We start from the raw sequence: 23,716 nt of genomic DNA on the forward strand, positions 1-23,716 counted from the left end.
CCCCTCCCCAATCCCCCCCCGGATTTACGGCCCCAAATCCCGGGATTATCCCGGCGAAGCCAAATCCCCCCCGGGCCTGGGGGGACACGCGCGGAGCCCGCTGTGGGGGGGGATCGCCCCGAGCCCCCTCCCCACCCTGGGGACCCCCAAACTGCCCCCCCCACCCCTCATCCCCAAAATCCCCCCCAGGAAGCCTCAAACCACCCCAAAATCAGGCTGGGGGGAGGGAATGGGAGGTAGGACCCTCCCCCCAAAAATGAATTGGGGGTGGGGGGCACTTGCACCCCCGGACCCCCCCCCCCCAAATCCCGGGCTTTGTCTCCGTGCCCGCCCGGCAGCGCTTCATTAGCGCCAGGCCCTCATTAGCGGCGCTAATTAAACACCCCACAGATGCTCAGGGGCGCCCCCAGCCCCCCAAAAATCCCCCCCTCAGTGGGGGCTGGGGTGGCTCTGAAAAGGGGAGGTGGGGGAAATTGGGGTGGGGGATTTTTGGGGGGATTTAGAGCCCCATAATGGCCCCCAGCGACCCCAAATCCCCCCAGAGACCCCAAATCCCCCCAGAGACCCCAGACCCCCCATTTTGGGGCAGTGACACCCCCAAGACCCCTGGGGGTCCTACAGAGACCCCAATGCCCCCCCAGGACCCCTCGAGACCCCCCCAGTTTTGGTGTCCATCGGGGCACAGTCGGTGCCGGGGGTTTGGGGGGGCTCAGGGACCCCCCCGGGTGTTGGGGACAGGGTCAGGGGTTGGGGACACCCCCGGCGTGGGCAGCAGGGCCGTGTGACTGTCACCGCCGGCTGTGACACCCCCATCCCCAGGGACCCCCGGTGTCACCCCCATGGACACATGGGGTGACCACGTGACACCCCAACGACAGACACAACACCCCAAAACAACACCCGGACACCCCAAAATGACATCTGGAAACCCCAAAACAACACCCAGAAACCCCAACATGACACCCAGACACCCCAAAATTACACCTGGACTCCGAAAAATTACACCCGGACACCCGGAGCCGGTGTCACCCTCACAGGGACCCATGGGGTGACACCCAACACCCGCCTGGCACCCCAAAACAACACCCGACACAACATCCTGACACCAACCCCAGCCCCTGACACGACACCCCAACACCGCCAGGGCCGGGTGTCGCCTGAAGGGGCACCCACGGGACACCAACACCCAAAACAACACCCGGCAGCACCTGGCACGGCTGCCAGGCGCCCACCTGGCACAACAGCCAGGCACAACACCCCAACAACAGCCTAGCAACACCCCAGCAACAACAGCCAGGCATAACAGCCCAACAACAACACCTCAACAGCTCCTAGCAACAACAGCCCAACAACAACAGCCCGACAACACTCTAACAACAACAGCTCAGCAAAAAACCAGCCCAATAACAACCCAACAACACCTGAACAACAGCCCAGCAACAACAGCCTGCACTCACCCAGCCCCACAACAGTCGGACACAACACCCCACACCTGACAAAGTCCCTGCCTGCCCCGTGGCCACACAGCCGCCCTCACCCCCAACACTGGGGTACAACACCCTGACCCGGGGTACCCTGGCTGGGCTGGGGGGCTGTGGCTGTTCCGGTGCCCGGGGCTGTACCCGGGGCTGTTCCCAGTGCCCTCGCCTGTACCCTGGGCTGTTCCTGGTGCCCGGGGCTGTACCCAGGCCTGCGGCTGTAGTTTGAGCTGTGGGTGTTGCTCAAGGCCTCTGGCTGTGCTGGGGCTGTTCCTGGGGCTGTTCCCGGTGCCCTTGGTCGTACCCGGCGCTGTTCCCGGTACCGGGCACTGTTTTGGGGGCTGTTCCCAGTTCCCTGTACCCTCGGTTGTACCGGTACCATTCGTGGGGCTGCTCCTGGTACCAGAGGTTGGATCTGGAGTGGTTCCCAACATCGGGGCTGTTCCGGTTACCGGGAGCTGTTCCCGGTACCGGGGCCCTCGTTTGTACCTGGGGCTGTTCCTGGGGCTGTTCCCGGTTACCGGGGCTGTTCCCGGTGCCCTCAGTTGTACCCGGGGCTGTTCCCGGTACCCCAGGCCTTATCACGGGGCTATTCCTGCTGACAGTGGCTGTTCCCGGTACCGGGGCCGTATCCTGGGGCCATTCCCAGTACCGGGAGCTGTTCCCAGTCCCGGGGACCCCATCCCAGGGCTGTTCCCGGTACCGGGGCTGTGTCACAGGACCATTCCCGGTGCTGGGAGCTGTTCCCGGTACCGGGAGCTGTTCCTGGTGCTGGAGGCCGTGGCACGGGGCTGTGCCCGGTACCGGGGCTGTACCCCGGGGCTATTCCCGGTGTTCGTGGCTGTTCCCAGTACCGGGGGCTACATCCTGAGGCAATTCCCAGTACCGGGAGCCGTATCACAAGGCCGCTCCCGGTACCGGGGGCCACATCCCGGGGCTGATCCCGGTATCTGGGGCCGTATCCCGGGGCTATTTCTCATCCTGGGAGCTATTCCCGGCACCTGGGGCTGTCCCCGGTGCTGGGAGCCACATCACGAGGCCATTCCCGGTACCGGCAGCTGCTCTCAGTACCGGGGGCCACATCCTGGGGCCATTCCCAGTACCGGGGGCCATTCCCGGTACCGGGGGCTATTCCCAGTACCGGGGGCCATTCCCGGTACCGGGGGCCACATCCTGGGGCTAATCCCGGTACCGGAGGCCGTTCCTTGTACCAGGAGCCATATCCTGGAGTCGATCCCGGTACCGGGGGCCGATCCCGGTACTGGGGGCCGTTCCCGGTACCGGTGGCCGAATCCCGGGGCTGCCCCCACACCCCCGTGCCCGTGCCCCGCACCCACCCCCGCTGCCCGGGGCCGTGCCCGCTGCCCCTTCCCCACTCCCGCTGCCCGTTCCCGTTCCTCGGGGCCGTTCCCTTTACCCATCCCCGGTTCCCGGTTGCCGCTTCCCGTACCTTTGTGCATCCCGGTGTACTTGTCCTTGATGACGGTGAGCTCGTAGATTTTCCCGAATTGCTCAAAAATCGGTTTCAGGTCCTTCTCCTCCAGGTGCCGCGGGATCTGCCCCACGAAGAGTTTGATGGCGTCGGGCTCCTTCATGGGGCCGCCGGGGGGTCCCCGGGCCCCGGGGCCGCTCCCGCTCCCCGCTATCACCGCCCGGGCTCGGCTCCCGGTGCTCCCGGCGGTGCCCGGTGCCCCGGCGCACACAAAGGACGAGGCGGCCCCGGGGCTCGGCTCGGCTCCGGGGACGGGGCGCGGCGGGGCGGGGGCAGCTCTGCCCGGGGGGCGGCGCTCCCGGCGCTCCCGGTGCGTCCCGGCCGTTTCCCGGGTGCTGCTCCCCAAAATCCCGGTGGATGCTGCGAGCGCCCGCCCCGCCGGTACCGCCCCGGTGGCCTCGGGGAGGGTCCCGGTACCGGGCGGGGGGCGGGGGGAGCTCAACGCCCGGTTCGGTCCATGGCGGCCGCGGCGGCCGCCGGTCCCCGAGAGCCCCGGTGGTGGCCGAGCCCCCCCGGCCGCTGGGGCAGCGGCACCGGGTACCGGGTACCGGCACCGGGATCGGCACCGGGAGACGCTTTTCTTCCCCGGTTGGAGCCGCCCCGCCCCGCCCCGCCCGGTGCTGATGTCAGAGCGGCACCGGGGACCGGCACCGGCCGCGACACCGAGGCCTGGGGAGCGGGACCGGGGACGGAGAACTGGGGACCGGCTACAGGGACCGGCACCGGGAACCGGGACCGGATAACGGGCACCGGCACCGGGGCACGGGGTTCTGGCTGCCGGGCACCGGCACCGGCGACAAGAGCGGGACCTGGAGTCCGGGAGCGGGGATGGGGCTCTGGGAACCGGCTACCGGAACCGGGGGCCAAGCACCGGATAACGGGCACCGGGACCGTCCGTGGGGTGCGGGGCAGCGGCGGCAACACCGGAATGGGAACCGGGAACGGGGAGGGGGCGCTCGGAACCGGGAACCGGGCACAACACCGGCACCACCAGCGGCACCGGGAACCGGGAGGGGGCTCCGGGCTCCGGTAACGGCCCCGCCGGGGCCGGGGGGGGGTAGGGGGGGGGTTGGGGATGTTTTGGGGAGGGGGCGGGGCCCGGGGCCGCTCCCGCGCGCACGCGCGGAGGGGGCACGGGGGGAGGGTCCGGGGTCCGCCCACGCGTGTCCCCTCCCCCCCTGCGCGGCACTGTCGCCTCCCGGTGCTGTCCCCGGTGCTGAAGTCAGCCCCGCCCCCTTCCCTCCCGTGTCACCTCCCACGCCCGTGTCCCGGCGTCCCCAGGCCGGTGCCACCCGCCAGTGTCACCCCCACACCGTGTCCCTCCTCGGTGTCACCCCCTCCGTGTCTTGGTGTCCCCAATTCGGTGTCACCCCCACGGTGTCCCGGTGTCACTTTGGGGGGGTTTCAGGGTGATTTTTAGGGGTGATTTTGGAGGATTTAAGGGTGATTTTTGGGGGGATTATAGGTGATTTTGGGGGGGTTTCTGCGTGATTTTTGGGGTTTCACTGTGATTTTTGAGGTTTCACTGTGATTTTTGGGGGGTTTCACTGTGATTTTGGGGGGTTTCACTGTGATTTTTGAGGTCTCATTGTGATTTTTGAGGTCTCATTGTGATTTTTGGGATTTCCCTGTGATTTTTGGGGGGGTTTCACTGTGATTTTTGGGGTTTCATTGTGATTTTTCGGGGTTTACAGGGGATTTTGGGGTGTCCCGGGTTGGAGGCTCACAGGGGGGATTTGGGGGTGTCCCGGGGGGGGTCCCCACGCCCCCCCACTCACCCCCGGCAGGGTTTTCTGCTCGTGCAGGGCGCTCTGGGCCTTCAGGGCCGACTCGCGGGCGCAGTAGGTCAGGAAGGCGCATTCGCGGTGTCCCCCCGCCTCATGTCTCCTCCTGTCACGCCCCGCTGTCCCCAGCCGTGTCCCCGTGTGTCCCCCCCGCCGTTGTCATGGCAACGAGCCGGTGACAGCCCCAGGTGGCACCGCCACACCCCCCCCGGCCCGAGGGTGACACCTGGGGGGACACGGGGCAGGTGGGGACCCCCCTTTTGGGGTCACAGGCCAGGTGGCTTTGGGGACATCCCGCGGTGGCACTTTGGGGACACGGCGCTCACCTGGCCGAGGGGGCGGGGCTTCCCCAGCTGGGCCCCGCCCCCAATAATTCACTCAGAACAGCCGAAATTCCGATCCCAAAATTCCCTTTTTTTGGGAAATCTCCCAGGAACCTTTGGCCTTTTCTTCCCCAAATCCTACAGCTCCCAACACTTCGAGATCCCCCCAAAATCCCTGAGACCCCCACAAAAGTTTGGGACCACCCCCCAAAAAAATCCTGGGATCGCCCAAAAAATCCTGATCCCCTTTTCTGGGGGGATTCCTGCTCCGGATCCTGGAGCACCCCAAAGGGGGAACCCCCCAAATCCATCCCGGGGACCCCCCAAGATTTTGGGGTTCAAGGGGGTGTCACAGGAATTCCAGAGTCCCCCAAAATTTCACTGAACCCTCTTTTCTACAGGGTCCCAAAGGGGGGAATGGCCCCAAATCCATCCCAGGGACCCCAAATCCACACTGGGGACCCCAAATCCATCCCGCAGACCCCCCTGGACCAGAGTGGGGCTCAGGGGGATTTGGGGGGGCTCAAAAGAACCCAAAAGTCCTGCTCTGGGAACCCAGAGATGTCCGAGGTTCCACAGAGGTGAGAGAGGATCCCAAACAGAGGGAATGGCCCCAAATCTGTTCTGGGGACCCCAAATCCACCCCGGGGACCCCAAATCCACCCCAGGGACCCCCCCTGGAGCAGAGTGGGGTTCAGGGGGATCTGGGGGGGCTCAGGAGAATCCAAAATTCCTGAGCTGCAGCTCTGGGAATTGGGCGATGTCTGGAGTTCCACAGAGGCGAGGGAATCCCAAAGAGGGGGGGAACGGCCCCAAATCCATTCTGGGGACCCCCAAATCCATTTTGGGGACCCCAAATCCACCTCAGGGGACCCCAAATCCCTGGGGGGGGGTCAGAGGAGCCGCTCCCTGCTGCTCTCCAGCTGCTGCTGCTGCTTCTCCTGCCAGTGCCGGAAGCGTTTGGTTTTGGGGTGCAGGAACTTTGGGGAAAAATCTGGGGAAATCGGGGAAAAAAATCCAAGGGAAATTGGGGGAAATGAGGGGGAAATGGGGAAGGGAAATTGGGGGAAATGAGGGGGAAATGGGGAAGGGAAATTGGGGGAAATGAGGGGGAAATGGGGAAGGGAAATGAGGGGGAAATGGGGAAGGGAAATGGGGGGAAATGACAGGGAAATGGGGAGAAAGTGAAAAGGGGAACTGGGGGAAATGGGGCGGGAGTGAAAGGGAAATTGGGAGTGAGGAGTGGGGAAAATGCGGGGGGATGGGAGAGGAAAATGGGGTGGAAGTGAGGGGGAAACAGGGAGAAAGTGGAAGGGAAATTGGGGGAAATGGGGAGGGAATGAGGGGGAAATGGGGTGCAAGGGCTCCCCTGTGTCCCCTGTGTCCCCTCACCGTGACGTCACACCAGTACTGTCCCCAGCGTGTGATGGGCTCTGGTGGCAGCCGCAGGGCGTGGGGGGGCACGAACACCCCGAGCTGGCACGGGAACAGAGCAGGCATGGCCCCAAATCCCGGGGTCTCACCCCAAATCCCACAGCCTCACCCCAAATCCCAGAGTGTCACCCCAAATCCTGGGCTCTTACCCCAAATCCCAGGGTCTCACCCCAAATCCTGGGCTCTCACCCCAAATCCCAGGGTCTCACCCCAAATCCTGGGCTCTCACCCCAAATCCCAGGGTTTCACCCCCAATCCAGGGGTCTCACCCCAAATCCCAGGGTTTCACCCCAAATCCTGGGCTCTCACCCCAAATTCCACCCCAAATCCTGGGGTCTCACCCCAAATCCCAGCAGCAGGGGCAGGCACAGCCCCCAGACCCCCCCACAGCCCCATGCCAGCCCCCCCAGATCCTTTGGGAACCCCAAATCCTGGGATTTGACCCCAAAAACCCAGGAACAGAGGCAGGTCAGAGCCCCCCAGACCCTTTGGGAATGACCCCAAATCCTGGGAATGACCCCAAATCCTGGGAGCAGAGATGGACAGAGCCCCCCAAACCCTGTGGAAACCCCAAAGCCTTTGGGAATGACCCCAAATTCCAGGAATGGCCACAAATCCCAGAAATGGCCCCAAATTTCAGGAATGGCCCCAAATCCCAGAAATGGCCCCAAAATCCAGGAATGGCCACAAATCCCAGAAATGGCCCCAAAACATGGGAATGATCCCAAAATCCAGAAATGGCCCCAAAACCAGAGAGTCACTCCAAATCCCGGGAGCAGGGCTGGCCTGGATCCCCCAAATCCTTTGGGAATGAGCCCAAACCCTGGGATTTGGCCCTGGGAATCCCAAAAACCCCAAAAATCCCAAAACCCCACAAATCCTGCTCACGTTCTTGAGGAAGTGCCGGGCCACGATGTCGGGGTTGAGCTCCCAGCTCACGTTGTTCTTCATCCCCACCTGGAGCCGGCAGCGCCGCAGGAATTCCAGGGTCTGGGAAAAGGAAAGGGATCCAGGAATTCCTGGGGGGAATTCCCAGGATTTTGGGGTTTTCGGGATGGGGGACCCCACTCACCTTCTGCCCGCTCTGGGTTTGGGGCTCCTCCAGCTTCCCCTGCTGCGCCAGCTGGGAATGGGAAAATGGGAATTAGGGGGGAATGGGATGGGGGAAATGGGGGAAAAATGGGATTGAGGAGGGAAAATGGGGGAAAAAATGGGATTGAGGAGGGGAAATGGGAAAAAATGGGATTGAGGAAGGGGAATGGGGGAAAAAATGGGATTGAGGAAGGGGAATGGGGGAAAAAATGGGATTGAGGAGAGAAAACGGGGGAAATGGGATTGAGGAGGGGAAATGGGAGAAAAAATGGTGACTTAAAAAAGAAAATGGGGAAAAATGGGATTTGGGAGACAAAAAAGGAAAAAATAGAATTGAGAGGAGAAAATGGGGGAAATTGGGATTGAGGAGGGAAAATGGGATTTATAAAGATAAATGGGAAAAATGGGGATTGAGGAAAAGAAATGGAGGAAAAGAGGTTGAGGAAAAGTGGGAAAAACAGGGATTGAGGAGGATAAAAGGGAAAAGCTCAGGGATGGAGGAGGATCAGGAGGAAGGAATCACCCCTTGGCAAGGCCAGGAGGGCTCTCCCCTCATCCCAAACCCTCCTGGGCTCCCCAGAGGAATTTTTTAGGGATCAAGGCTCAATTTGGGATTGCATTCCTAAGGCAACCAGCTCCTCCCATCCCAAAAATCCCCCGAAAGGCGTGTGGGCTGATCCCAAAGAGCCTCTAAAGCCCCAATTCCTGCTTTTCCCTGGGTTTTCCAAGGTTTGGAGAGGCTCCCTGAGGAGCTGCTGACCTCCTTCTCCTGCTGGAAGATGCGCAGGTTCTCCGGGGAGGGGTACACGGCCAGGCCCTGGGGAAGGAGCTTGTTCCTGCCCAGGCTCTTCCTCACGCTCACCACGTCCCCACGGCTGCCCAGGTCTGCCAGAAAATTGGGAAAAGTCACCTGGGAATGCTGGGGAATCCCAGCTGCCACGGCAGCCTGGGGGGTAAAGCCCAAAGCGGGGTAAATTCCAGGGATTTTCTATCAAATTCTATGAAATTAAAGAGAAATTCCATGGGGTTGTTGGGTTTGGGAGTCAAAACTCAGCTGGGAATGCTGGGAAATCCCAGGATCCCAGGGAATGAGGAATTCCCAGATCCCCAGGGAATGAGGAACTCAGACCCCATGGAATGAGGGATTCCCAGGGAATGAGGAGCTCCCAGAGCCCAGAGAATGAGGAATTCCCAGACCCCAGGGAATGAGGAATTCCTGGATTTCCAGGGAATAAGGCACTCCTGGGATCCCAGGGCACACGGAATTCCCAGATTCCCAGGGGATGAGGAACTCCCAGACCCCAGGGAATGAGGAACTCCTGGGATCCCCAGGGAATGAGGAACTCCTGGGGAATGAGGAATTCCCAGACCCCAGGGCATGAGGCACCCCAAGGGAATGAAGAGCTTCCAGACCCCAGGGAATGAGGCACCCCCAGGGAATGAGGCACCCCAAGGGCATGAGGAGCTCCCAGACCCCAGGGCATGAGGCACCCCCAGGGAATGAGGCATCCCAGGGAACGAGGCACCCCCAGGGAACGAGGCACTCCCTCCCAGACCCCAGGGCATGAGGAGCTCCCAGATCCAAGGGAATGAGGAGCTCCCAGACCCCAGGGCATGAGGCACCCCAAGGGAATGAAGAGCTTCCAGACCCCAGGGAATGAGGCACCCCCAGGGCATGAGGAACCCCCAGACCCCAAGGAATGAGGCACCCCAGGGCATGAGGCACCCCCAGGGAATGAGGCACTCCCTCCCAGACCCCAGGGAATGAGGCACCCCCAGGGCATGAGGAACCCCCACAGGGAATGAGGCACCCCAAGGGCATGAGGAGCTCCCAGGGCATGAGGAGCTCCCAGGGCATGAGGAGCTCCCAGGGCATGAGGAGCTCCCAGATCCAAGGGAATGAGGAGCTCCCAGACCCCAGGGCATGAGGCACCCCAAGGGAATGAAGAGCTTCCAGACCCCAGGGAATGAGGCACCCCCAGGGCATGAGGAACCCCCAGACCCCAAGGAATGAGGCACCCCAGGGCATGAGGCACCCCCAGGGAATGAGGCACGCCCAGACCCCAGGGAAAGAGGGATTCCCAAGGCATGAGGCACCCCAAAGGAATGAGAAGCTTGCAGGGAACAAGGCACCCCAAGGGAATGAGGCACCCCCAGACCCAAGGAATGAGGCACCCCCGGCCCCGTTCCCCCTGCCCGCTCCCCCTGCCCGTTCCCCATGCCCGCTCACCCTGCACGGCGCGGCTCAGCAGCAGCTCCATGTTGCCCCGGGGCAGGTGTTTCCCGTCCCGCAGCAGCCGGTACACCCGGTGCCGCCGCGGGTGCAGCCGGGGCGCCGCTCCCACCCGGCCCAGCGGCACCGGCCACACGCGCTCCACCACCACTGAGCCCTGCGGGCACGGAACGTTCCAGAGCCTTCTGATGGGGATGGGGCACCGAGCCCTGTGGGCACGGAATGTTCCAGAAGGTTCTGATGGGGATGGGGCACCGAGCCCTGCGGGCACGGAACGTTCCAGAAGGTTCTGATGGGGATGGGGCACTGAGCCCTGCGGGCACAGAACGTTCCAGAACCTTCTGATGGGGATGGGGCACCGAGCCCTGCGGGCACGGAACGTTCCAGAACCTTCTGATGGGAGCGGGGCACTGAGCCCTGAGGGGTTCTGGAAGGTTCTAAAGGGTTCTGATGAGAACAGGCCTCAGGATGGGGATGGGGCACTGAGCTCTGCAGGGTTCCAGAATGTTCTAAAGGGTTCTGATGGGAGCAGGGCTTGGGATGGGGCACCGAGCCCCGCGGGTATGGAACGTTCTAGAGTGTGCTCGTGGGATCTATGGGGTCTATAGGGGCTGTGGGGTTTATAGGGTTCCATAACGGGGCTATGGGGTCTATAGGGTTCCATAAGGATGGCTGTGGGGTCTATAGGAGTTATGGGGTCTATGGGGTTCCATAACGGGGTCTATAGGGCTCCATAACAGACCTATGGGGTCTATAGGGTTCCATAACGGGGTCTATGGGGTTCTATAATGGGGTTATGGGGTCTATAGGGGCTGTGCAGTTTATAGGGTTCCATAACGGGGTCTATGGGGTTCTATAACGGGGTTATGGGGTCTATAGGGGCTGTGGAGTCCATAGGGTTCCATAACCGGGCTATGGGGTCTATAGGGTCCCATAAAAGAGCTATGGGGTCTATGGGGCTCCATAACGGGGTCTACGGGGTTATGGGGTCTATGGGTTCTATAATGTGGCTATGGGGTTAGGGAGTCTATAGGGTCTATAGGGTTCCATAACGGGGTCTATGGGGTTCTATAATGGGGTTATGGGGTCTATAGGGGCTGTGCAGTTTATAGGGTTCCATAACGGGGTCTATGGGGTTCTATAATGGGGTTATGGGGTTTATGGGGTCTATAGGGCTGTGGAGTCCATAGGGCTCCATAACCGGGCTATGGGGTCTATAGGGTTCCACAACGGGGTTATGGGGTCTATGGGTTCTATAATGTGGCTATGGGGTTATAGGGCCTATAGGGTCCCATAAAAGAGTTATGGGGTCTACGGGGTTCCATAACGGGGTTATGGGGTCTATAGGGTTCCATAACGGGGTTATGGGGTCTATGGGTTCTATAATGTGGCTATGGGGTTATGGGGTCTATAGGGTCAATGGGGTCTATAGGGTTCCATAACGAGGTTACGGGGCCGGCTCAGGGCCCATCCCGCCGCCCCCGCTACCGACGGAGCCGTTCCGCTCTGGGTCAAAGCCCGTCCCTCTCCCCCGGTACCCACCCTCAGACGCCCCCCGCCGCAACTCCCGGTGCCCCCGCCCTCACCGGGCCATGGCTCAGGCTCAGGGCCCGTTGCCCCGCCACTCCCGGTGTCCCGGCCCTCACCGGGCCATGGCTCAGGCTCAGGGCCCGGCTCAGCGCCCGTCCCGCCGCCCCCGGGGCCAACATGGCGGCCCCGCTCCCTCACGGCACCGAGCACCCCGCGCTGTCCGCACTGCGCCTGCGCAGAGCCCGGCGCGGCTGCCCTGGCGCGCCTGCGCGGGACGCGCGCACCGGAGCGCAAGGACCCCACCGGGGGCTGCCCGCGGCGCGCCTGCGCCCGGTTCCCGCCGGGAGCCGCCGCGGCGGGGACGGAGCGCTGAGAAACCTTCAACTTTATTAACCCAGAACCACAATTAGTGCAACGGAACAGCAAAACAAGGCGAGGGAACCGGGAACTCCCGGTAACGGAAGGGGCACCGCCGGCCCTCGGCCCCGGCGTGTCGTATCCCGACAAGAGGCACAAGCGGAGATCCCCGCGATTTGTCGGTCCGGCCTCCCGGAGGGCTCCGGATTGCACTCGGTGGTGGCACCGGGAGCAGCTCCGGTCACCGGGATGGGGTCACCGGGAGAGGGCGACTCAAGGGTGGCACCGGGAGCGGCTCCCGGTGGCACCGGGCACGGGGGTCCCGACACCATTCCCGGGGCAGGGACACACCGGGAAGTGTCACCGGCACGGTGTCACCGGGACGGCCCGGGCTCACCGGGCAGGCTGAGGCAGGACGGGGTCCCGGGGCTGTCACCGGGCTCCGGCGGGCTCGGGATGGAGGCGCAGCCGAGATTGTCCTGCCCGGGAAGAGCGGGATGAGCCCTCCCGGGAGGGGACACCGGGAGGGGACACCGGGAGGAGACACGGGGACATCAGGAGGGGACACGGGGACACCGGGAGGGGACACGGGGAGGGGACACGGGGACATCAGAAGGGGACACGGGGACACCGGGAGCTCACCGGGGGCTCCTCCGGGGGCCCGGGCACGGCGTAGCCCAAACGCACCAGCTCCGCTCCAACGTCCAGGCTCTGCGGGGACACCGGAGTGGGGACAGGGAATGGCGGGAATTGCGGTGAGGGGACAGCTGGGGACACAGCTGGCTGTGGCACAGGGAGCACCAGGAACAGGGACACTTGGGGACAGTTCTGGGGACAGCTGTGGGGACACTTGGGGACAGCTGTGGTGACCCTGGGGACAGTTGTGGTGACCCTGGGGACAGTTGTGGTGGCCCTGGGGACAGTTCTGGTGACCCTGGGGACAGGGCGACTCAAGGGTGGCACCGGGAGCGGCTCCCGGTGGCACCGGGCACGGGGGTCCCGACACCATTCCCGGGGCAGGGACACACCGGGAAGTGTCACCGGCACGGTGTCACCGGGACGGCCCGGGCTCACCGGGCAGGCTGAGGCAGGACGGGGTCCCGGGGCTGTCACCGGGCTCCGGCGGGCTCGGGATGGAGGCGCAGCCGAGATTGTCCTGCCCGGGAAGAGCGGGATGAGCCCTCCCGGGAGGGGACACCGGGAGGGGACACCGGGAGGAGACACGGGGACATCAGGAGGGGACACGGGGACACCGGGAGGGGACACGGGGACACCGGGAGGGGACACGGGGACACCGGGAGCAGCTCACCGGGGGCTCCTCCGGGGGCCCGGGCACGGCGTAGCCCAAACGCACCAGCTCCGCTCCAACGTCCAGGCTCTGCGGGGACACCGGAGTGGGGACAGGGACAGGGACAGGGACAGGGAATGGCGGGAATTGCGGTGAGGGGACAGCTGGGGACACAGCTGGCTGTGGCACAGGGAGCACCAGGAACAGGGACACTTGGGGACAGTTCTGGGGACACTTGGGGACAGCTGTGGGGACGCTGGTGACACACCTGCCTATGGCTCTGGGAACACCAGGAATGGGGATACCTGGGGACAGTTCTGGGGACAGCTGTGGGGACACTTGGGGACAGTTCTGGTGGCCTTGGGGACAGCTGTGGTGGCCCCGGGGACACTTGGGGACAGTTCTGGTGGCCTTGGGGACAGCTGTGGTGGCCCCGGGGACACTTGGGGACAGTTCTGGTGGCCTTGGGGACAGCTGTGGTGGCCCCGGGGACACTTGGGGACAGTTCTGGTGGCCTTGGGGACAGCTGTGGTGGCCCCGGGGACACTTGGGGACAGTTCTGGTGGCCTTGGGGACAGCTGTGGTGGCCCCGGGGACACTTGGGGACAGTTCTGGTGGCCTTGGGGACAGCTGTGGTGGCCCCGGGGACACTTGGGGACAGTTCTGGTGGCCTTGGGGACAGCTGTGGTGGCCCCGGGGACACTTGGGGACAGTTCTGGTGGCCTTGGGGACAGCTGTGGTGGCCCCGGGGACACTTGGGGACAGTTCTGGTGGCCTTGGGGACAGCTGTGGTGGCCCCGGGGACACTTGGGGACAGTTCTGGTGGCCTTGGGGACAGCTGTGGTGGCCCCGGGGACACTTGGGGACAGTTCTGGTGGCCTTGGGGACAGCTGTGGTGGCCCCGGGGACACTTGGGGACAGTTCTGGTGGCCTTGGGGACAGCTGTGGTGGCCCCGGGGACACTTGGGGACAGTTCTGGTGGCCTTGGGGACAGCTGTGGTGGCCCCGGGGACACTTGGGGACAGTTCTGGTGGCCTTGGGGACAGCTGTGGTGGCCCCGGGGACACTTGGGGACAGTTGTGGTGGCCCTGGCGGCCGCTGGCGCACCTGGCCGTGCCGCTGTGCGAAGAGGCGCAGGCGGGGCCGCGGGCAGGTCCTGGCAGGGCCGTAGCTGCAGATCCGCGCCACCAACGGGCACCACTGAGCGCAGCCCGTGAGCCGCTCGAACTCCTGCACGGCCGCCTCGGGCCACGTGCCACCTGCGGGGACATGGGGACAGCTGTGACACAGGGACAGGGGAGCCGCTTGAACGCCTGCAGGGCCGCCTCAGGCCAGGTGCCACCTGCAGGGACATGGGGACATGGGGACAGTGACATGGGGACAGGGACAGCACAGCGCTCGAGCTCCTGCAGGGCTGCCTTGGGCCACACGCCACCTGTGGGGACACACTGGGGACAGCAGGACAGTGGTGACACCAAGACAGCGGTTACACACTGGGACACCGGTCACACCAGGACACGCCAGGGACAACAGTGACATCAGGACACCAGACACACTGGGACAGCAGTGACATGGGTCATGTGCCACCCCAGGAGGGGACAGGGTCATGTCCCACCCCAGCAGGTGACAGGGCCATGTCCCACCCCAGCAGTGACAGGGCTGTGCCATCCCCCAGCAGTGACAGAGCTGTCCCTTCCTGGCAGGGCCGTAGCTGCAGATCCGCGCCACCAACGGGCACCACTGAGCGCAGCCCGTGAGCCGCTCGAACTCCTGCACGGCCGCCTCGGGCCACGTGCCACCTGCGGGGACATGGGGACATGGGGACAGTGACATGGGGACAGGGACAGCACAGCCGCTTGAACTCCTGCAGGGCCGCCTCTGGCCACGTGCCACCTGCGGGGACATGGGGACAGTGACACAGGGACAGGGGAGCCGCTCGAACGCCTGCAGGGCTGCTTTGGGCCAGGTGCCACCTGCGGGGACATGGGGACAGCTGTGACAGTGACACGGGGACAGGGGAGCTGCTCGAACACCTGCAGGCCTGCCTCGGGCCACGTGCCACCAGTGGGGACACACTGGGGACAGGGGTGACACCGGGATACTGGACACACTGGGACAGCAGTGACATGGGTCATGTGCCACCCCAGGACGGGACAGGGTCATGTGCCACCCCAGCAGTGACAGGGCCGTGCCACCCCAGCAGTGACGGGGCTGTGCCACCCCAGCAGGTGACAGAGCTGTCCCACCCCAGCAGGTGACCCCCAGCAGTGACAGGGCTGTGCCACCCCCAGCAGTGACGGGGCTGTGCCACCCCAGCAGGTGACAGAGCCATGTCCCACCCCAGCAGTGACAGGGCCGTGCCACCCCAGCAGTGACGGGGCTGTGCCACCCCAGCAGGTGACAGAGCTGTCCCACCCCAGCAGGTGACCCCCAGCAGTGACAGGGCTGTGCCACCCCCAGCAGTGACGGGGCTGTGCCACCCCAGCAGGTGACAGAGCCATGTCCCACCCCAGCAGTGACAGGGCCGTGTGCCACCCCCAGCAGGTGACAGGGCTGTCCCACCCCAGCAGTGACAGGGCCATGTCCCACCCCAGCAGTGACAGGGCTGTGTGCCACCCCCAGCAGTGACAGGGCTGTCCCTCCCCGCTCACCGTTGGGGACAATCCCGGCCAGGCTGCACTCGATGGCCTGGAAGGGCAGGCTCAGGAAGTCGCTCCTGCAAGGACACGGTGAGGGCACTCCCTGGGGACAGCGCCATTATCCCAGGGGACGGGGACATCATCCCGGCAATGTCACCTCCCTGCCACACCTGAGGGCCCGCAGAGCCTCGGGGGGGGCCTGGCCGTTGTCCCCAAAGTCCACGTAGTACAGGTCCAGGTGGCCGTTGTCCAGCGTCCCCAGGACACGCGCCCGGTACCACTCGCCATCGTCCAGGTACGGAGCGGCCACGATGGCCCCGGCATGGACGGACGGGGGTGGCACCTGGGGACACAGGGACGGTCAGGGGACACGGGGGGGACGTGAGGGGCCGGTGCTGGGGCAGCAGGGACAGGGGGACAGGGGGTAAGGGACATGGTGGGGACAGTGCTGAGACAGCAGGGATGTGGGGACAGTGCTGGGACAGGAGGGGACATGGGGACAGTGCTGGGACAGGAGGGGGACAAGGGAGGGACATGAGGGGACAGTGCTGGGATGGGAGGGGACATGGGGACAGGGGGAAAGGGACATGATGGGGACAGTGCTGGGACAGCAGGGACATGGGGACAGGGGGTAAGGGACATGATGGGGACAGTGCTGGGATGGGAGGGGACATGGAGACAGGGGGGTATGATGGGACAGTGCTGGAACAGGAGGGGACATGGGGACAGTGCTGGGACAGTCAGGGGACACGGGAGGGACATGAGGGGACAATGCTGGGATGGGAGGGGACATGGAGACAGTCAGGGGGGTATGATGGGACAGTGTTGGGACAGGAGGGGACACAGGATGGGGAGGGGGACACAGGATAGGGGACAGCGCTGGGACATAGTGGGGACAGGGTGGGGGACAATGCTGGGACAGGCCACGTGCCACCTGCGGGGACATGGGGACAGCTGTGACAGTGACACGGGGACAGGGGAGCTGCTCGAACACCTGCAGGCCTGCCTCGGGCCACGTGCCACCAGTGGGGACACACTGGGGACAGGGGTGACACCGGGATACTGGACACACTGGGACAGCAGTGACATGGGTCATGTGCCACCCCAGGACGGGACAGGGTCATGTGCCACCCCAGCAGTGACAGGGCCGTGCCACCCCAGCAGTGACGGGGCTGTGCCACCCCAGCAGGTGACAGAGCTGTCCCACCCCAGCAGGTGACCCCCAGCAGTGACAGGGCTGTGCCACCCCCAGCAGTGACGGGGCTGTGCCACCCCAGCAGGTGACAGAGCTGTCCCACCCCAGCAGGTGACCCCCAGCAGTGACAGGGCTGTGCCACCCCCAGCAGTGACGGGGCTGTGCCACCCCAGCAGGTGACAGAGCCATGTCCCACCCCAGCAGTGACAGGGCTGTGTGCCATCCCCCAGCAGTGACAGAGCTGTCCCTCCCCAGCAGGTGACCCCCAGCAGTGACAGGGCCGTGTGCCACCCCAGCAGTGACAGGGCTGTCCCACCCCAGCAGTGACAGGGCCGTGTGCCACCCCCAGCAGTGACAGGGCTGTCCCACCCCGCTCACCGTTGGGGACAATCCCGGCCAGGCTGCACTCGATGGCCTGGAAGGGCAGGCTCAGGAAGTCGCTCCTGCAAGGACACGGTGAGGGCACTCCCTGGGGACAGCGCCATTATCCCAGGGGACGGGGACATCATCCCGGCAATGTCACCTCCCTGCCACACCTGAGGGCCCGCAGAGCCTCGAGGGGGGCCTGGCCGTTGTCCCCAAAGTCCACGTAGTACAGGTCCAGGTGGCCGTTGTCCAGCGTCCCCAGGACACGCGCCCGGTACCACTCGCCATCGTCCAGGTACGGAGCGGCCACGATGGCCCCGGCATGGACGGACGGGGGTGGCACCTGGGGACACAGGGACGGTCAGGGGACACGGGGGGGACGTGAGGGGATGGTGCTGGGGCAGCAGGGACAGGGGGACAGGGGGTAAGGGACATGGTGGGGACAGTGCTGAGACAGCAGGGATGTGGGGACAGTGCTGGAACAGGAGGGGACATGGGGACAGTGCTGGGACAGGAGGGGGACAAGGGAGGGACATGAGGGGACAGTGCTGGGATGGGAGGGGACATGGGGACAGGGGGAAAGGGACATGATGGGGACAGTGCTGGGACAGCAGGGACATGGGGACAGAGGGTAAGGGACATGATGGGGATAGTGCTGGGACAGCAGGGACAGGGGGTAAGGGACATGATGGAGACAGTGCTGGGATGGGAGGGGACATGGGGACAGGGGGTAAGGGACATGATGGGGACAGTGCTGGGACAGCAGGGACATGGGGACAGGGGGTAAGGGACATGATGGGGACAGTGCTGGGATGGGAGGGGACATGGAGACAGGGGGGTATGATGGGACAGTGCTGGAACAGGAGGGGACATGGGGACAGTGCTGGGACAGTCAGGGGACACGGGAGGGACATGAGGGGACAATGCTGGGATGGGAGGGGACATGGAGACAGTCAGGGGGGTATGATGGGACAGTGTTGGGACAGGAGGGGACACAGGATGGGGAGGGGGACACAGGATAGGGGACAGCGCTGGGACATAGTGGGGACAGGGTGGGGGACAATGCTGGGACACCAGGGGACACTGAGGGGACACTGAGGGGACACGGGACAGCAGGGACTCACGGTGGGGGCCGCTCTGGTAGAATTGCCCTACCTTGGCCATGAACTTGCCCGGTGTTGGGACACAGATGGGACACAAGAGGGGACACAAATGGGACAGAGGGGACACTGGGAGGACACAGGTGACACCGAGGGGACACAGGGGACTCACGGGGGGGCTGCTCTGGTAGAAGTGGCCCATCTCAGCTGTCAGTTTGTCCAGCTGCAGGCTGCGAGTGCCCAGCAGTTGGATCCAGAAGTGCCCGGGGCTCTCGGCCGCCGACACGTAAACGTCCAGGTGCTCGTCAGCAGGGAAGCTGAAATCCGGGCTGGGCACTGTGGGAGCCCCCAGAGCGGGGAAATCCACTGAGATCTACCTCAAATACACAGAAATCTACCCAAAATGCACTGAAATCCACCCAAAATCCACTGAAATCTACCCAAAATCCACTGAAATCCACCCCAAATCCACTGAAATACACCCAAAATGCACTGAAATCTACCCCAAATCCACTGAAATCCACCGAAAATGCACTGAAATCTACCCAAAATGCGCTGAAATCCACCGAAATCTACTCAAAATCCACCCAAAAGTCACTGAAATCCACCCCAAATCCACGGAAATCTACCCAAAAGCCACTGAAATCTACCCCAAATCCACCTGAAATCCACTGGAATCTACCCAAAAGCCACTGAAATCTACCTGATATCCACTGAAATCCACCCAAAATCCACCTGAAATCTACCCAAAATCCACTGAAATCTACCTGAACCACCCAAAATACACTGAAATCCACCCAAAATCCACTGAGATCCACCCAAAATACACTGAGATCTACCCCAAATCCACTGAAATCCACCCAAAATGCACTGAAATCCACCCAAAATCCACTGAAATCTACCCAAAATCCACTGAAATCCACCCCAAATCCACTGAAATACACCCAAAATGCACTGAAATCCACCGAAATCTACTCAAAATCCACCCAAAAGTCACTGAAATCCACCCCAAATCCACGGAAATCTACCCAAAAGCCACTGAAATCTACCCCAAATCCACCTGAAATCCACTGGAATCTACCCAAAAGCCACTGAAATCTACCTGATATCCACTGAAATCCACCCAAAATCCACCTGAAATCTACCCAAAATCCACTGAAATCTACCTGAAATTCACTGAAATCTACCCAAATCCACCCCAAATCCACTGAAATCTACCCCAAATCCACTGAGATCTACCTGAAACCTACCCCAAAACCACCTGAAATCCCACCAGGACAGCCACGGCATGGGGGAACCCCGAAATCAGTGAAATCCACTGAAACCCACCCCAAATCCCTTCAAAACCCACCCAAAACACCACTGGGACATCCATGGCCCAGGGGAACCTTGAAACCCCACCAAACCCTCCCCAGATCCCGAAATTCCCAGGAAATCCATCCCCACCCGCGGCTCCCAGCGGGAACCACCCCAGCGCCGCTCTCACCCTCGAACTTGGCCACGGGCGGCTCCTCGCTGCCATCCCCGGGCTCCGCGCCCGTCTCCGTCCCCTCGCTCCCCGCCGCTGTTTCCGTGCCGGCCGCCGGTGCCCAATCCACATCCCAGCACTCCTGCCAACCGCCGGGGCTCCCGGGAGGAGCGGCGGGCGGTGCCGGCGGCTCCCGGCGGCTGCCCAGGGGCTGCTTCCGCGGGCACCGCGCGGCCGCCGCCTGCGCCAGCTCCCGGCGGAACGCTTTGTCCTCCGACAGCTTCTCCATGATCAGCTTCTGCCGGAGGCACCGGGTGAGGATGAGGAGGCTCCCGGGGTGGGTTAAACCGGGCTCAAGGCGGGGGTTACGCCCAGCTCACCTTGGCCGCCTCCACCTCTTTGCGCGTCCCCAGCAGGCGGATGATGCGCAGCGGGGCCAGGCTGGCGTCGGGCTCGTGGCCGCACTCCACGCGAGCCCCCGAGCTCCGGCAGATGGCCCGGACCGTCTCCCCGCCGCGGCCTGAGGGCACCGGAGCGTCCCGGAGGGGAACCGGGGGGGCGTGAGGAGCGGGGAGAGGGGGTTCGGGGGGGTTCTCAAAGGGAGTGAGGGCTGGGGGTGGGAAGGGAGTTTGGGATTGGGGTTGCACCGGGATTTGGGGGGGTCCCTGTGGCTATGGAAGGTTCCCTGCAGGTTTTGGGGTGCCCCGTACCGATGATCCTGTCCACAGCCTGTTCACTGCTGGGGAACACACAGGTGCTTGGTACCCTGGGGTTTGGGGTTCCCCGGGGATTTGGGGTGTCCCAGTGGCTATGGAAGGTTCCCTGCAGGTTTTGGGGTGCCCCGTACTGATGATCCTGTCCACAGCCTGTTCACTGCTGGGGAACACACAGGTGCTTGGTACCCTGGGGTTTGGGGTTCCCTTGGGATTTGGGGTGTCTCTGTGGCTATGGAAGGTTCCCTGGGGATTTGGGGTGTCCCAGGAGGCACAGAAGGATCCCCCCGGCTTTTGGGGTGCCCTGTACTGATGATCCTGCCCACGGCCCGCTGGGGCACGCGCAGCTGCTCGGCCACGGGCGCGCTGTCGGCCACGATGCGCAGCACGGCCGCCCTGGCCCGGCACACCTGGCCCGGCGAGCCCGAGATCTGCACCAGGGACTGCCCCCCTTCCTCCTCCTCCTCCTCCTCCTCCACTTCGATCTGGGCTCCCGTCTCCTGCCTCAGCTGCGGGACAGGCCCCCCTCGGCATTCCCGGTGCTCCCGGTGCTCCCAGTTCCCCCAGTGCTCCCAGAGTTCCCAGTGCTCCCAGTGTCTCCAGTGCTCCCAGTCCCTCCCAGCACCCCCAGTACTCCCAGTTCCCCCAGTACTCCCAGAGCTCCTGGTACTCCCGGTGTTTCCCTGTTCCCCCAGTGCTCCCAGTTCCACCAGTTCCCCCAGCATCTCCCGTTTCTTCCAGTCCTTCCCAGTTCCCCCCGTTCCCCCAGTTCCCCCAGCACACCCGGTGCTTCTGGTGCTCCTATTGCTTCCAGTTCCCCCAGTTCCCCCAGTGTTCCCAGTTCCCCCAGCGCTCCCAGTTCCCCCAGCATTCCCCCAGTGCCGGCAGTTCCCCCAGCATTCCCAGTTCCCCCAGCACTCCCAGTTCCCCAGTTCCCCCAGTGCTCCCAGTTCCCCCAGCACTCCCAGTTCCCCCAGCATGTGTGATTTTGTGATTTAATACTTTGGTCTCAAACGGAGAAAAATAAATAGCCTACTCCCAGTCACTAAAGTCGTAAGTCCAGTCCAGGGTAAGCACCCCCAATTCCCCAGCACCCCCAGTTCCCCAGCACCCCCAGTTCCCCCAGCACCCCCAGTTCCCCAGTTTCCCAGCACCCCCAGTTCCCCAGTTTCCCAGTTCCCCAGTTCCCCAGTTTCCCAGTTGCCCCACCTGGTTGATGGTGGCTCCCCGGCGGCCGATCAGCGCTTTCAGGGCCGTGCGGGGCACCCTGAGCCCCACCTCCAGCCCCTCGTCTGCCACCAGCGTCACCTGTGCCTCTGAGGGGACAGCGGGGACACGGCTGGGTCCCGGGGGGGCACGGAGGGGCCGGGACCCCCGGGGCGGGGGGTTACCAACAGGGAACGGAGAATTCCCAACGGGAAAAGGGACTCCAAGGGGGCTCCGCTTCCCAGGGGGTCCCCAAAGTGCCCCCAAGGGTCCCCAAAGTGTCCCCAGAAGGTCCCCAAAGGGACAGGAAGGGATTGGGATCCCTCCCAGGGGGGTTACAAACAGGGAACGGAGAATTCCCGGCGGGAAAAGGGACTCCAAGGGGGCTCCGCTTCCAAGGGGGTCCCCAAAGTGTCCCCAAAGTGTCCTCAGGGTATCCCCAAGGTGTCCCCAAAGGGTCCCAAAGGGACAGAGACCTCCCTGGGGAGCTCACAAGGGAATTCCCAGCGGGAAAAGTGACTCCAAGGGGCCCCCACTTCCTAGGGAGGACACCGAGGACACGCGGGGACACGGCTGTCACCGCGGGGACACGCGTGGGGACACGGCTGTCACCGCGGGGACACACACGGGAACACCCAGGGACACGGCTGTCACCACACGGACACGACTGCGACACCGCGGGGACACACGGGGGGGACACGCGTGACACGCGCAGGGAACCCCCCGAGCCAGGGTCACCCCAATGTCGGTCCCCAAGGTGGCCCCAGAGGGTCACAAAGGGACAGGGAGGTCACAAGGGAATTCCCTGGGCGAAAAGTGACTCCAAAAACATCCCCTTCCCCAAGGTGTCCCCAGGGTGTCCCCAGAGGGTCCCCAAGGTGTCCCTGAAGGGTCCCCAGAGGGTCCCCAAAGTGTGCCCAAGGTGTCCCCAGGGTGTCCCCAAAGGGTCCCAAAGGGACAGGGACCTCCCTGAGGAGCTCACAAGGGAATTCCCTGGGGAAAAAGCGACTCCCGCAGGCTCCCCCTCCGCGCGGGAGCTCCCGGGGGTACCGGGGGGGCGAGGCCAGGCCCCGGTGCGGGACCCGCACCCACCTCGGCTCTCCCGGTAGCGCCGGTACAGGATGTAGAGCACGGTGGCCGCGGCCGGGACGCCCAGGAGCAGGGCGGTTTTCTGCAGGCTGCTCAGGCTGTGCACGGAGCCGCGTCCCGCCATCGCCGCCTGCGGACGGGGCTTACCGCGCCGTTACCGGGCCTTTACCGGGGCTAACCGAGAGACCACCGGCAGCTCCCGGTGGGGCCGGGCCGCGCTGCGCCCCTCACCGCGGGGACTCCCCGGCCGTCCCCCCCCACCCGTGCCCTCACGGGGGGCTCGGCTCAGGTGCAGGCCCCGAGCCCGGTGCAGCGGCAGCGGAGCCCCTGCAGCCACCGCGGCCGCGCCCCCCGGTGGTCTCACGGTACCTGCAGGTGCCGGGGCCGCCCCCCGGCCCAGTAGCGGCGCTGGCTCGGCCCGGCCCGGCCGCGAGAGGCCCCGGTTCGGGCCCGGCCCCGGTTCGGGCCCGGTGTGGCCCCGGTGCCGCCGCCGCCTCCCGCGCCCCGCAGCTGGCCCCGCCTCCTCCCGCCAGCCACCAATCACATCGCGGCTCCTCCCCTCCCAGCCAATCACAGCGCAGCCCGCAAGGATCCCACCCAATCACGGCTTGCGGAGCAGCGGCCAATCCCCGCGAGACCTCCCACATGCGGGGGCGGGAAATAACGGGAATAAAGCAGCCAATCAATGGCAAGTAGCTGGAGGCGAACCAATCAGAGAGCCAGAAAATACGAATGCCCGCCTTCTAGTTTGAGTGACAGTCACGGGAGCCTATGGGCGCTCGGAGCGCTGCGCGGGGCGGGCTCTAATGCCGCTCCCGGTGTCCCCGCGTGTCCCCCGTGACGGAGCCCACGGACACACCGGCGCTCCCCAAAAACGCCTTTATTCCCCTCCAACGCCGCCCCACCGAGCTCCGCCACCGCGTGGGGAC

General features: G+C 64.1%; 3 protein-coding genes and 1 long non-coding RNA gene across 4 annotated transcripts in view; all 4 read right to left on the minus strand.

Annotated features, from left to right (window-relative positions):
- CELF3 (CUGBP Elav-like family member 3) overlaps positions 1-3,073 on the minus strand; it is a 10,485-nt gene extending 7,412 nt beyond the window's left edge. Inside the window, 1 exon segment of the mRNA XM_041476463.1 lies at positions 2,855-3,073. Coding sequence (XP_041332397.1) covers positions 2,855-3,073 — 219 coding nt within the window.
- A 2,074-nt stretch (positions 3,074-5,147) lies between these two features.
- On the minus strand, positions 5,148-11,597 carry MRPL9 (mitochondrial ribosomal protein L9). The gene is made up of 7 exons (XM_041476464.1): positions 11,423-11,597; positions 9,834-9,993; positions 8,364-8,488; positions 7,584-7,634; positions 7,400-7,501; positions 6,460-6,553; positions 5,148-6,092 (listed from the first exon to the last, which is right to left on the minus strand). The coding sequence occupies exons 1-7, from the start codon at positions 11,543-11,545 to the stop codon at positions 5,971-5,973; spliced, it is 777 nt and encodes a 258-aa protein (XP_041332398.1). The 5' UTR covers positions 11,546-11,597; the 3' UTR covers positions 5,148-5,970.
- A 1,076-nt stretch (positions 11,598-12,673) lies between these two features.
- On the minus strand, positions 12,674-23,302 carry TDRKH (tudor and KH domain containing). Its single transcript, XM_041476479.1, has 11 exons — positions 22,791-23,302; positions 21,702-21,808; positions 20,803-21,001; positions 20,160-20,299; positions 19,798-20,077; positions 18,484-18,647; positions 17,382-17,554; positions 17,224-17,288; positions 14,119-14,270; positions 13,033-13,101; positions 12,674-12,879 (listed from the first exon to the last, which is right to left on the minus strand). The coding sequence occupies exons 1-11, from the start codon at positions 22,909-22,911 to the stop codon at positions 12,775-12,777; spliced, it is 1,575 nt and encodes a 524-aa protein (XP_041332413.1). The 5' UTR covers positions 22,912-23,302; the 3' UTR covers positions 12,674-12,774.
- Positions 14,706-15,993, minus strand: LOC121358373. Its single transcript, XR_005955875.1, has 3 exons — positions 15,821-15,993; positions 15,663-15,727; positions 14,706-14,810 (listed from the first exon to the last, which is right to left on the minus strand). It is a non-coding gene; the product is annotated as an uncharacterized LOC121358373 (long non-coding RNA).
- Positions 23,303-23,716: the final 414 nt, after the last annotated feature.

The sequence above is a fragment of the Pyrgilauda ruficollis genome, unplaced genomic scaffold, assembly GCF_017590135.1.
Source record: "Pyrgilauda ruficollis isolate IOZ18807 unplaced genomic scaffold, ASM1759013v1 scaffold388, whole genome shotgun sequence".
Taxonomy (NCBI): Eukaryota; Metazoa; Chordata; class Aves; order Passeriformes; family Passeridae; genus Pyrgilauda; species Pyrgilauda ruficollis.

What these genes read in the sequence shown, in the direction of transcription:
- MRPL9 (XM_041476464.1), bottom strand. Translation starts at nt 11,545, where the DNA reads ATGTTGGCCCCGGGGGCGGCGGGACGGGCGCTGAGCCGGGCCCTGAGC. An exon ending in GCTGAGCCGCGCCGTGCAGG is followed by an intron (nt 8,489 to 9,833) that starts GTGAGCGGGCAT and finishes ATTTTCTGGCAG; the next exon opens with ACCTGGGCAGCCGTGGGGAC. An exon ending in CCCGGCACTTCCTCAAGAAC is followed by an intron (nt 6,554 to 7,399) that starts GTGAGCAGGATT and finishes TTCCCGTGCCAG; the next exon opens with CTCGGGGTGTTCGTGCCCCC.
- TDRKH (XM_041476479.1), bottom strand. Translation starts at nt 22,911, where the DNA reads ATGGCGGGACGCGGCTCCGTGCACAGCCTGAGCAGCCTGCAGAAAACC. An exon ending in GGCCGTGGGCAGGATCATCA is followed by an intron (nt 20,300 to 20,802) that starts GTACAGGGCACC and finishes CGGTGCCCTCAG; the next exon opens with GCCGCGGCGGGGAGACGGTC. An exon ending in GAGGCTCTGCGGGCCCTCAG is followed by an intron (nt 17,289 to 17,381) that starts GTGTGGCAGGGA and finishes GTGTCCTTGCAG; the next exon opens with GAGCGACTTCCTGAGCCTGC.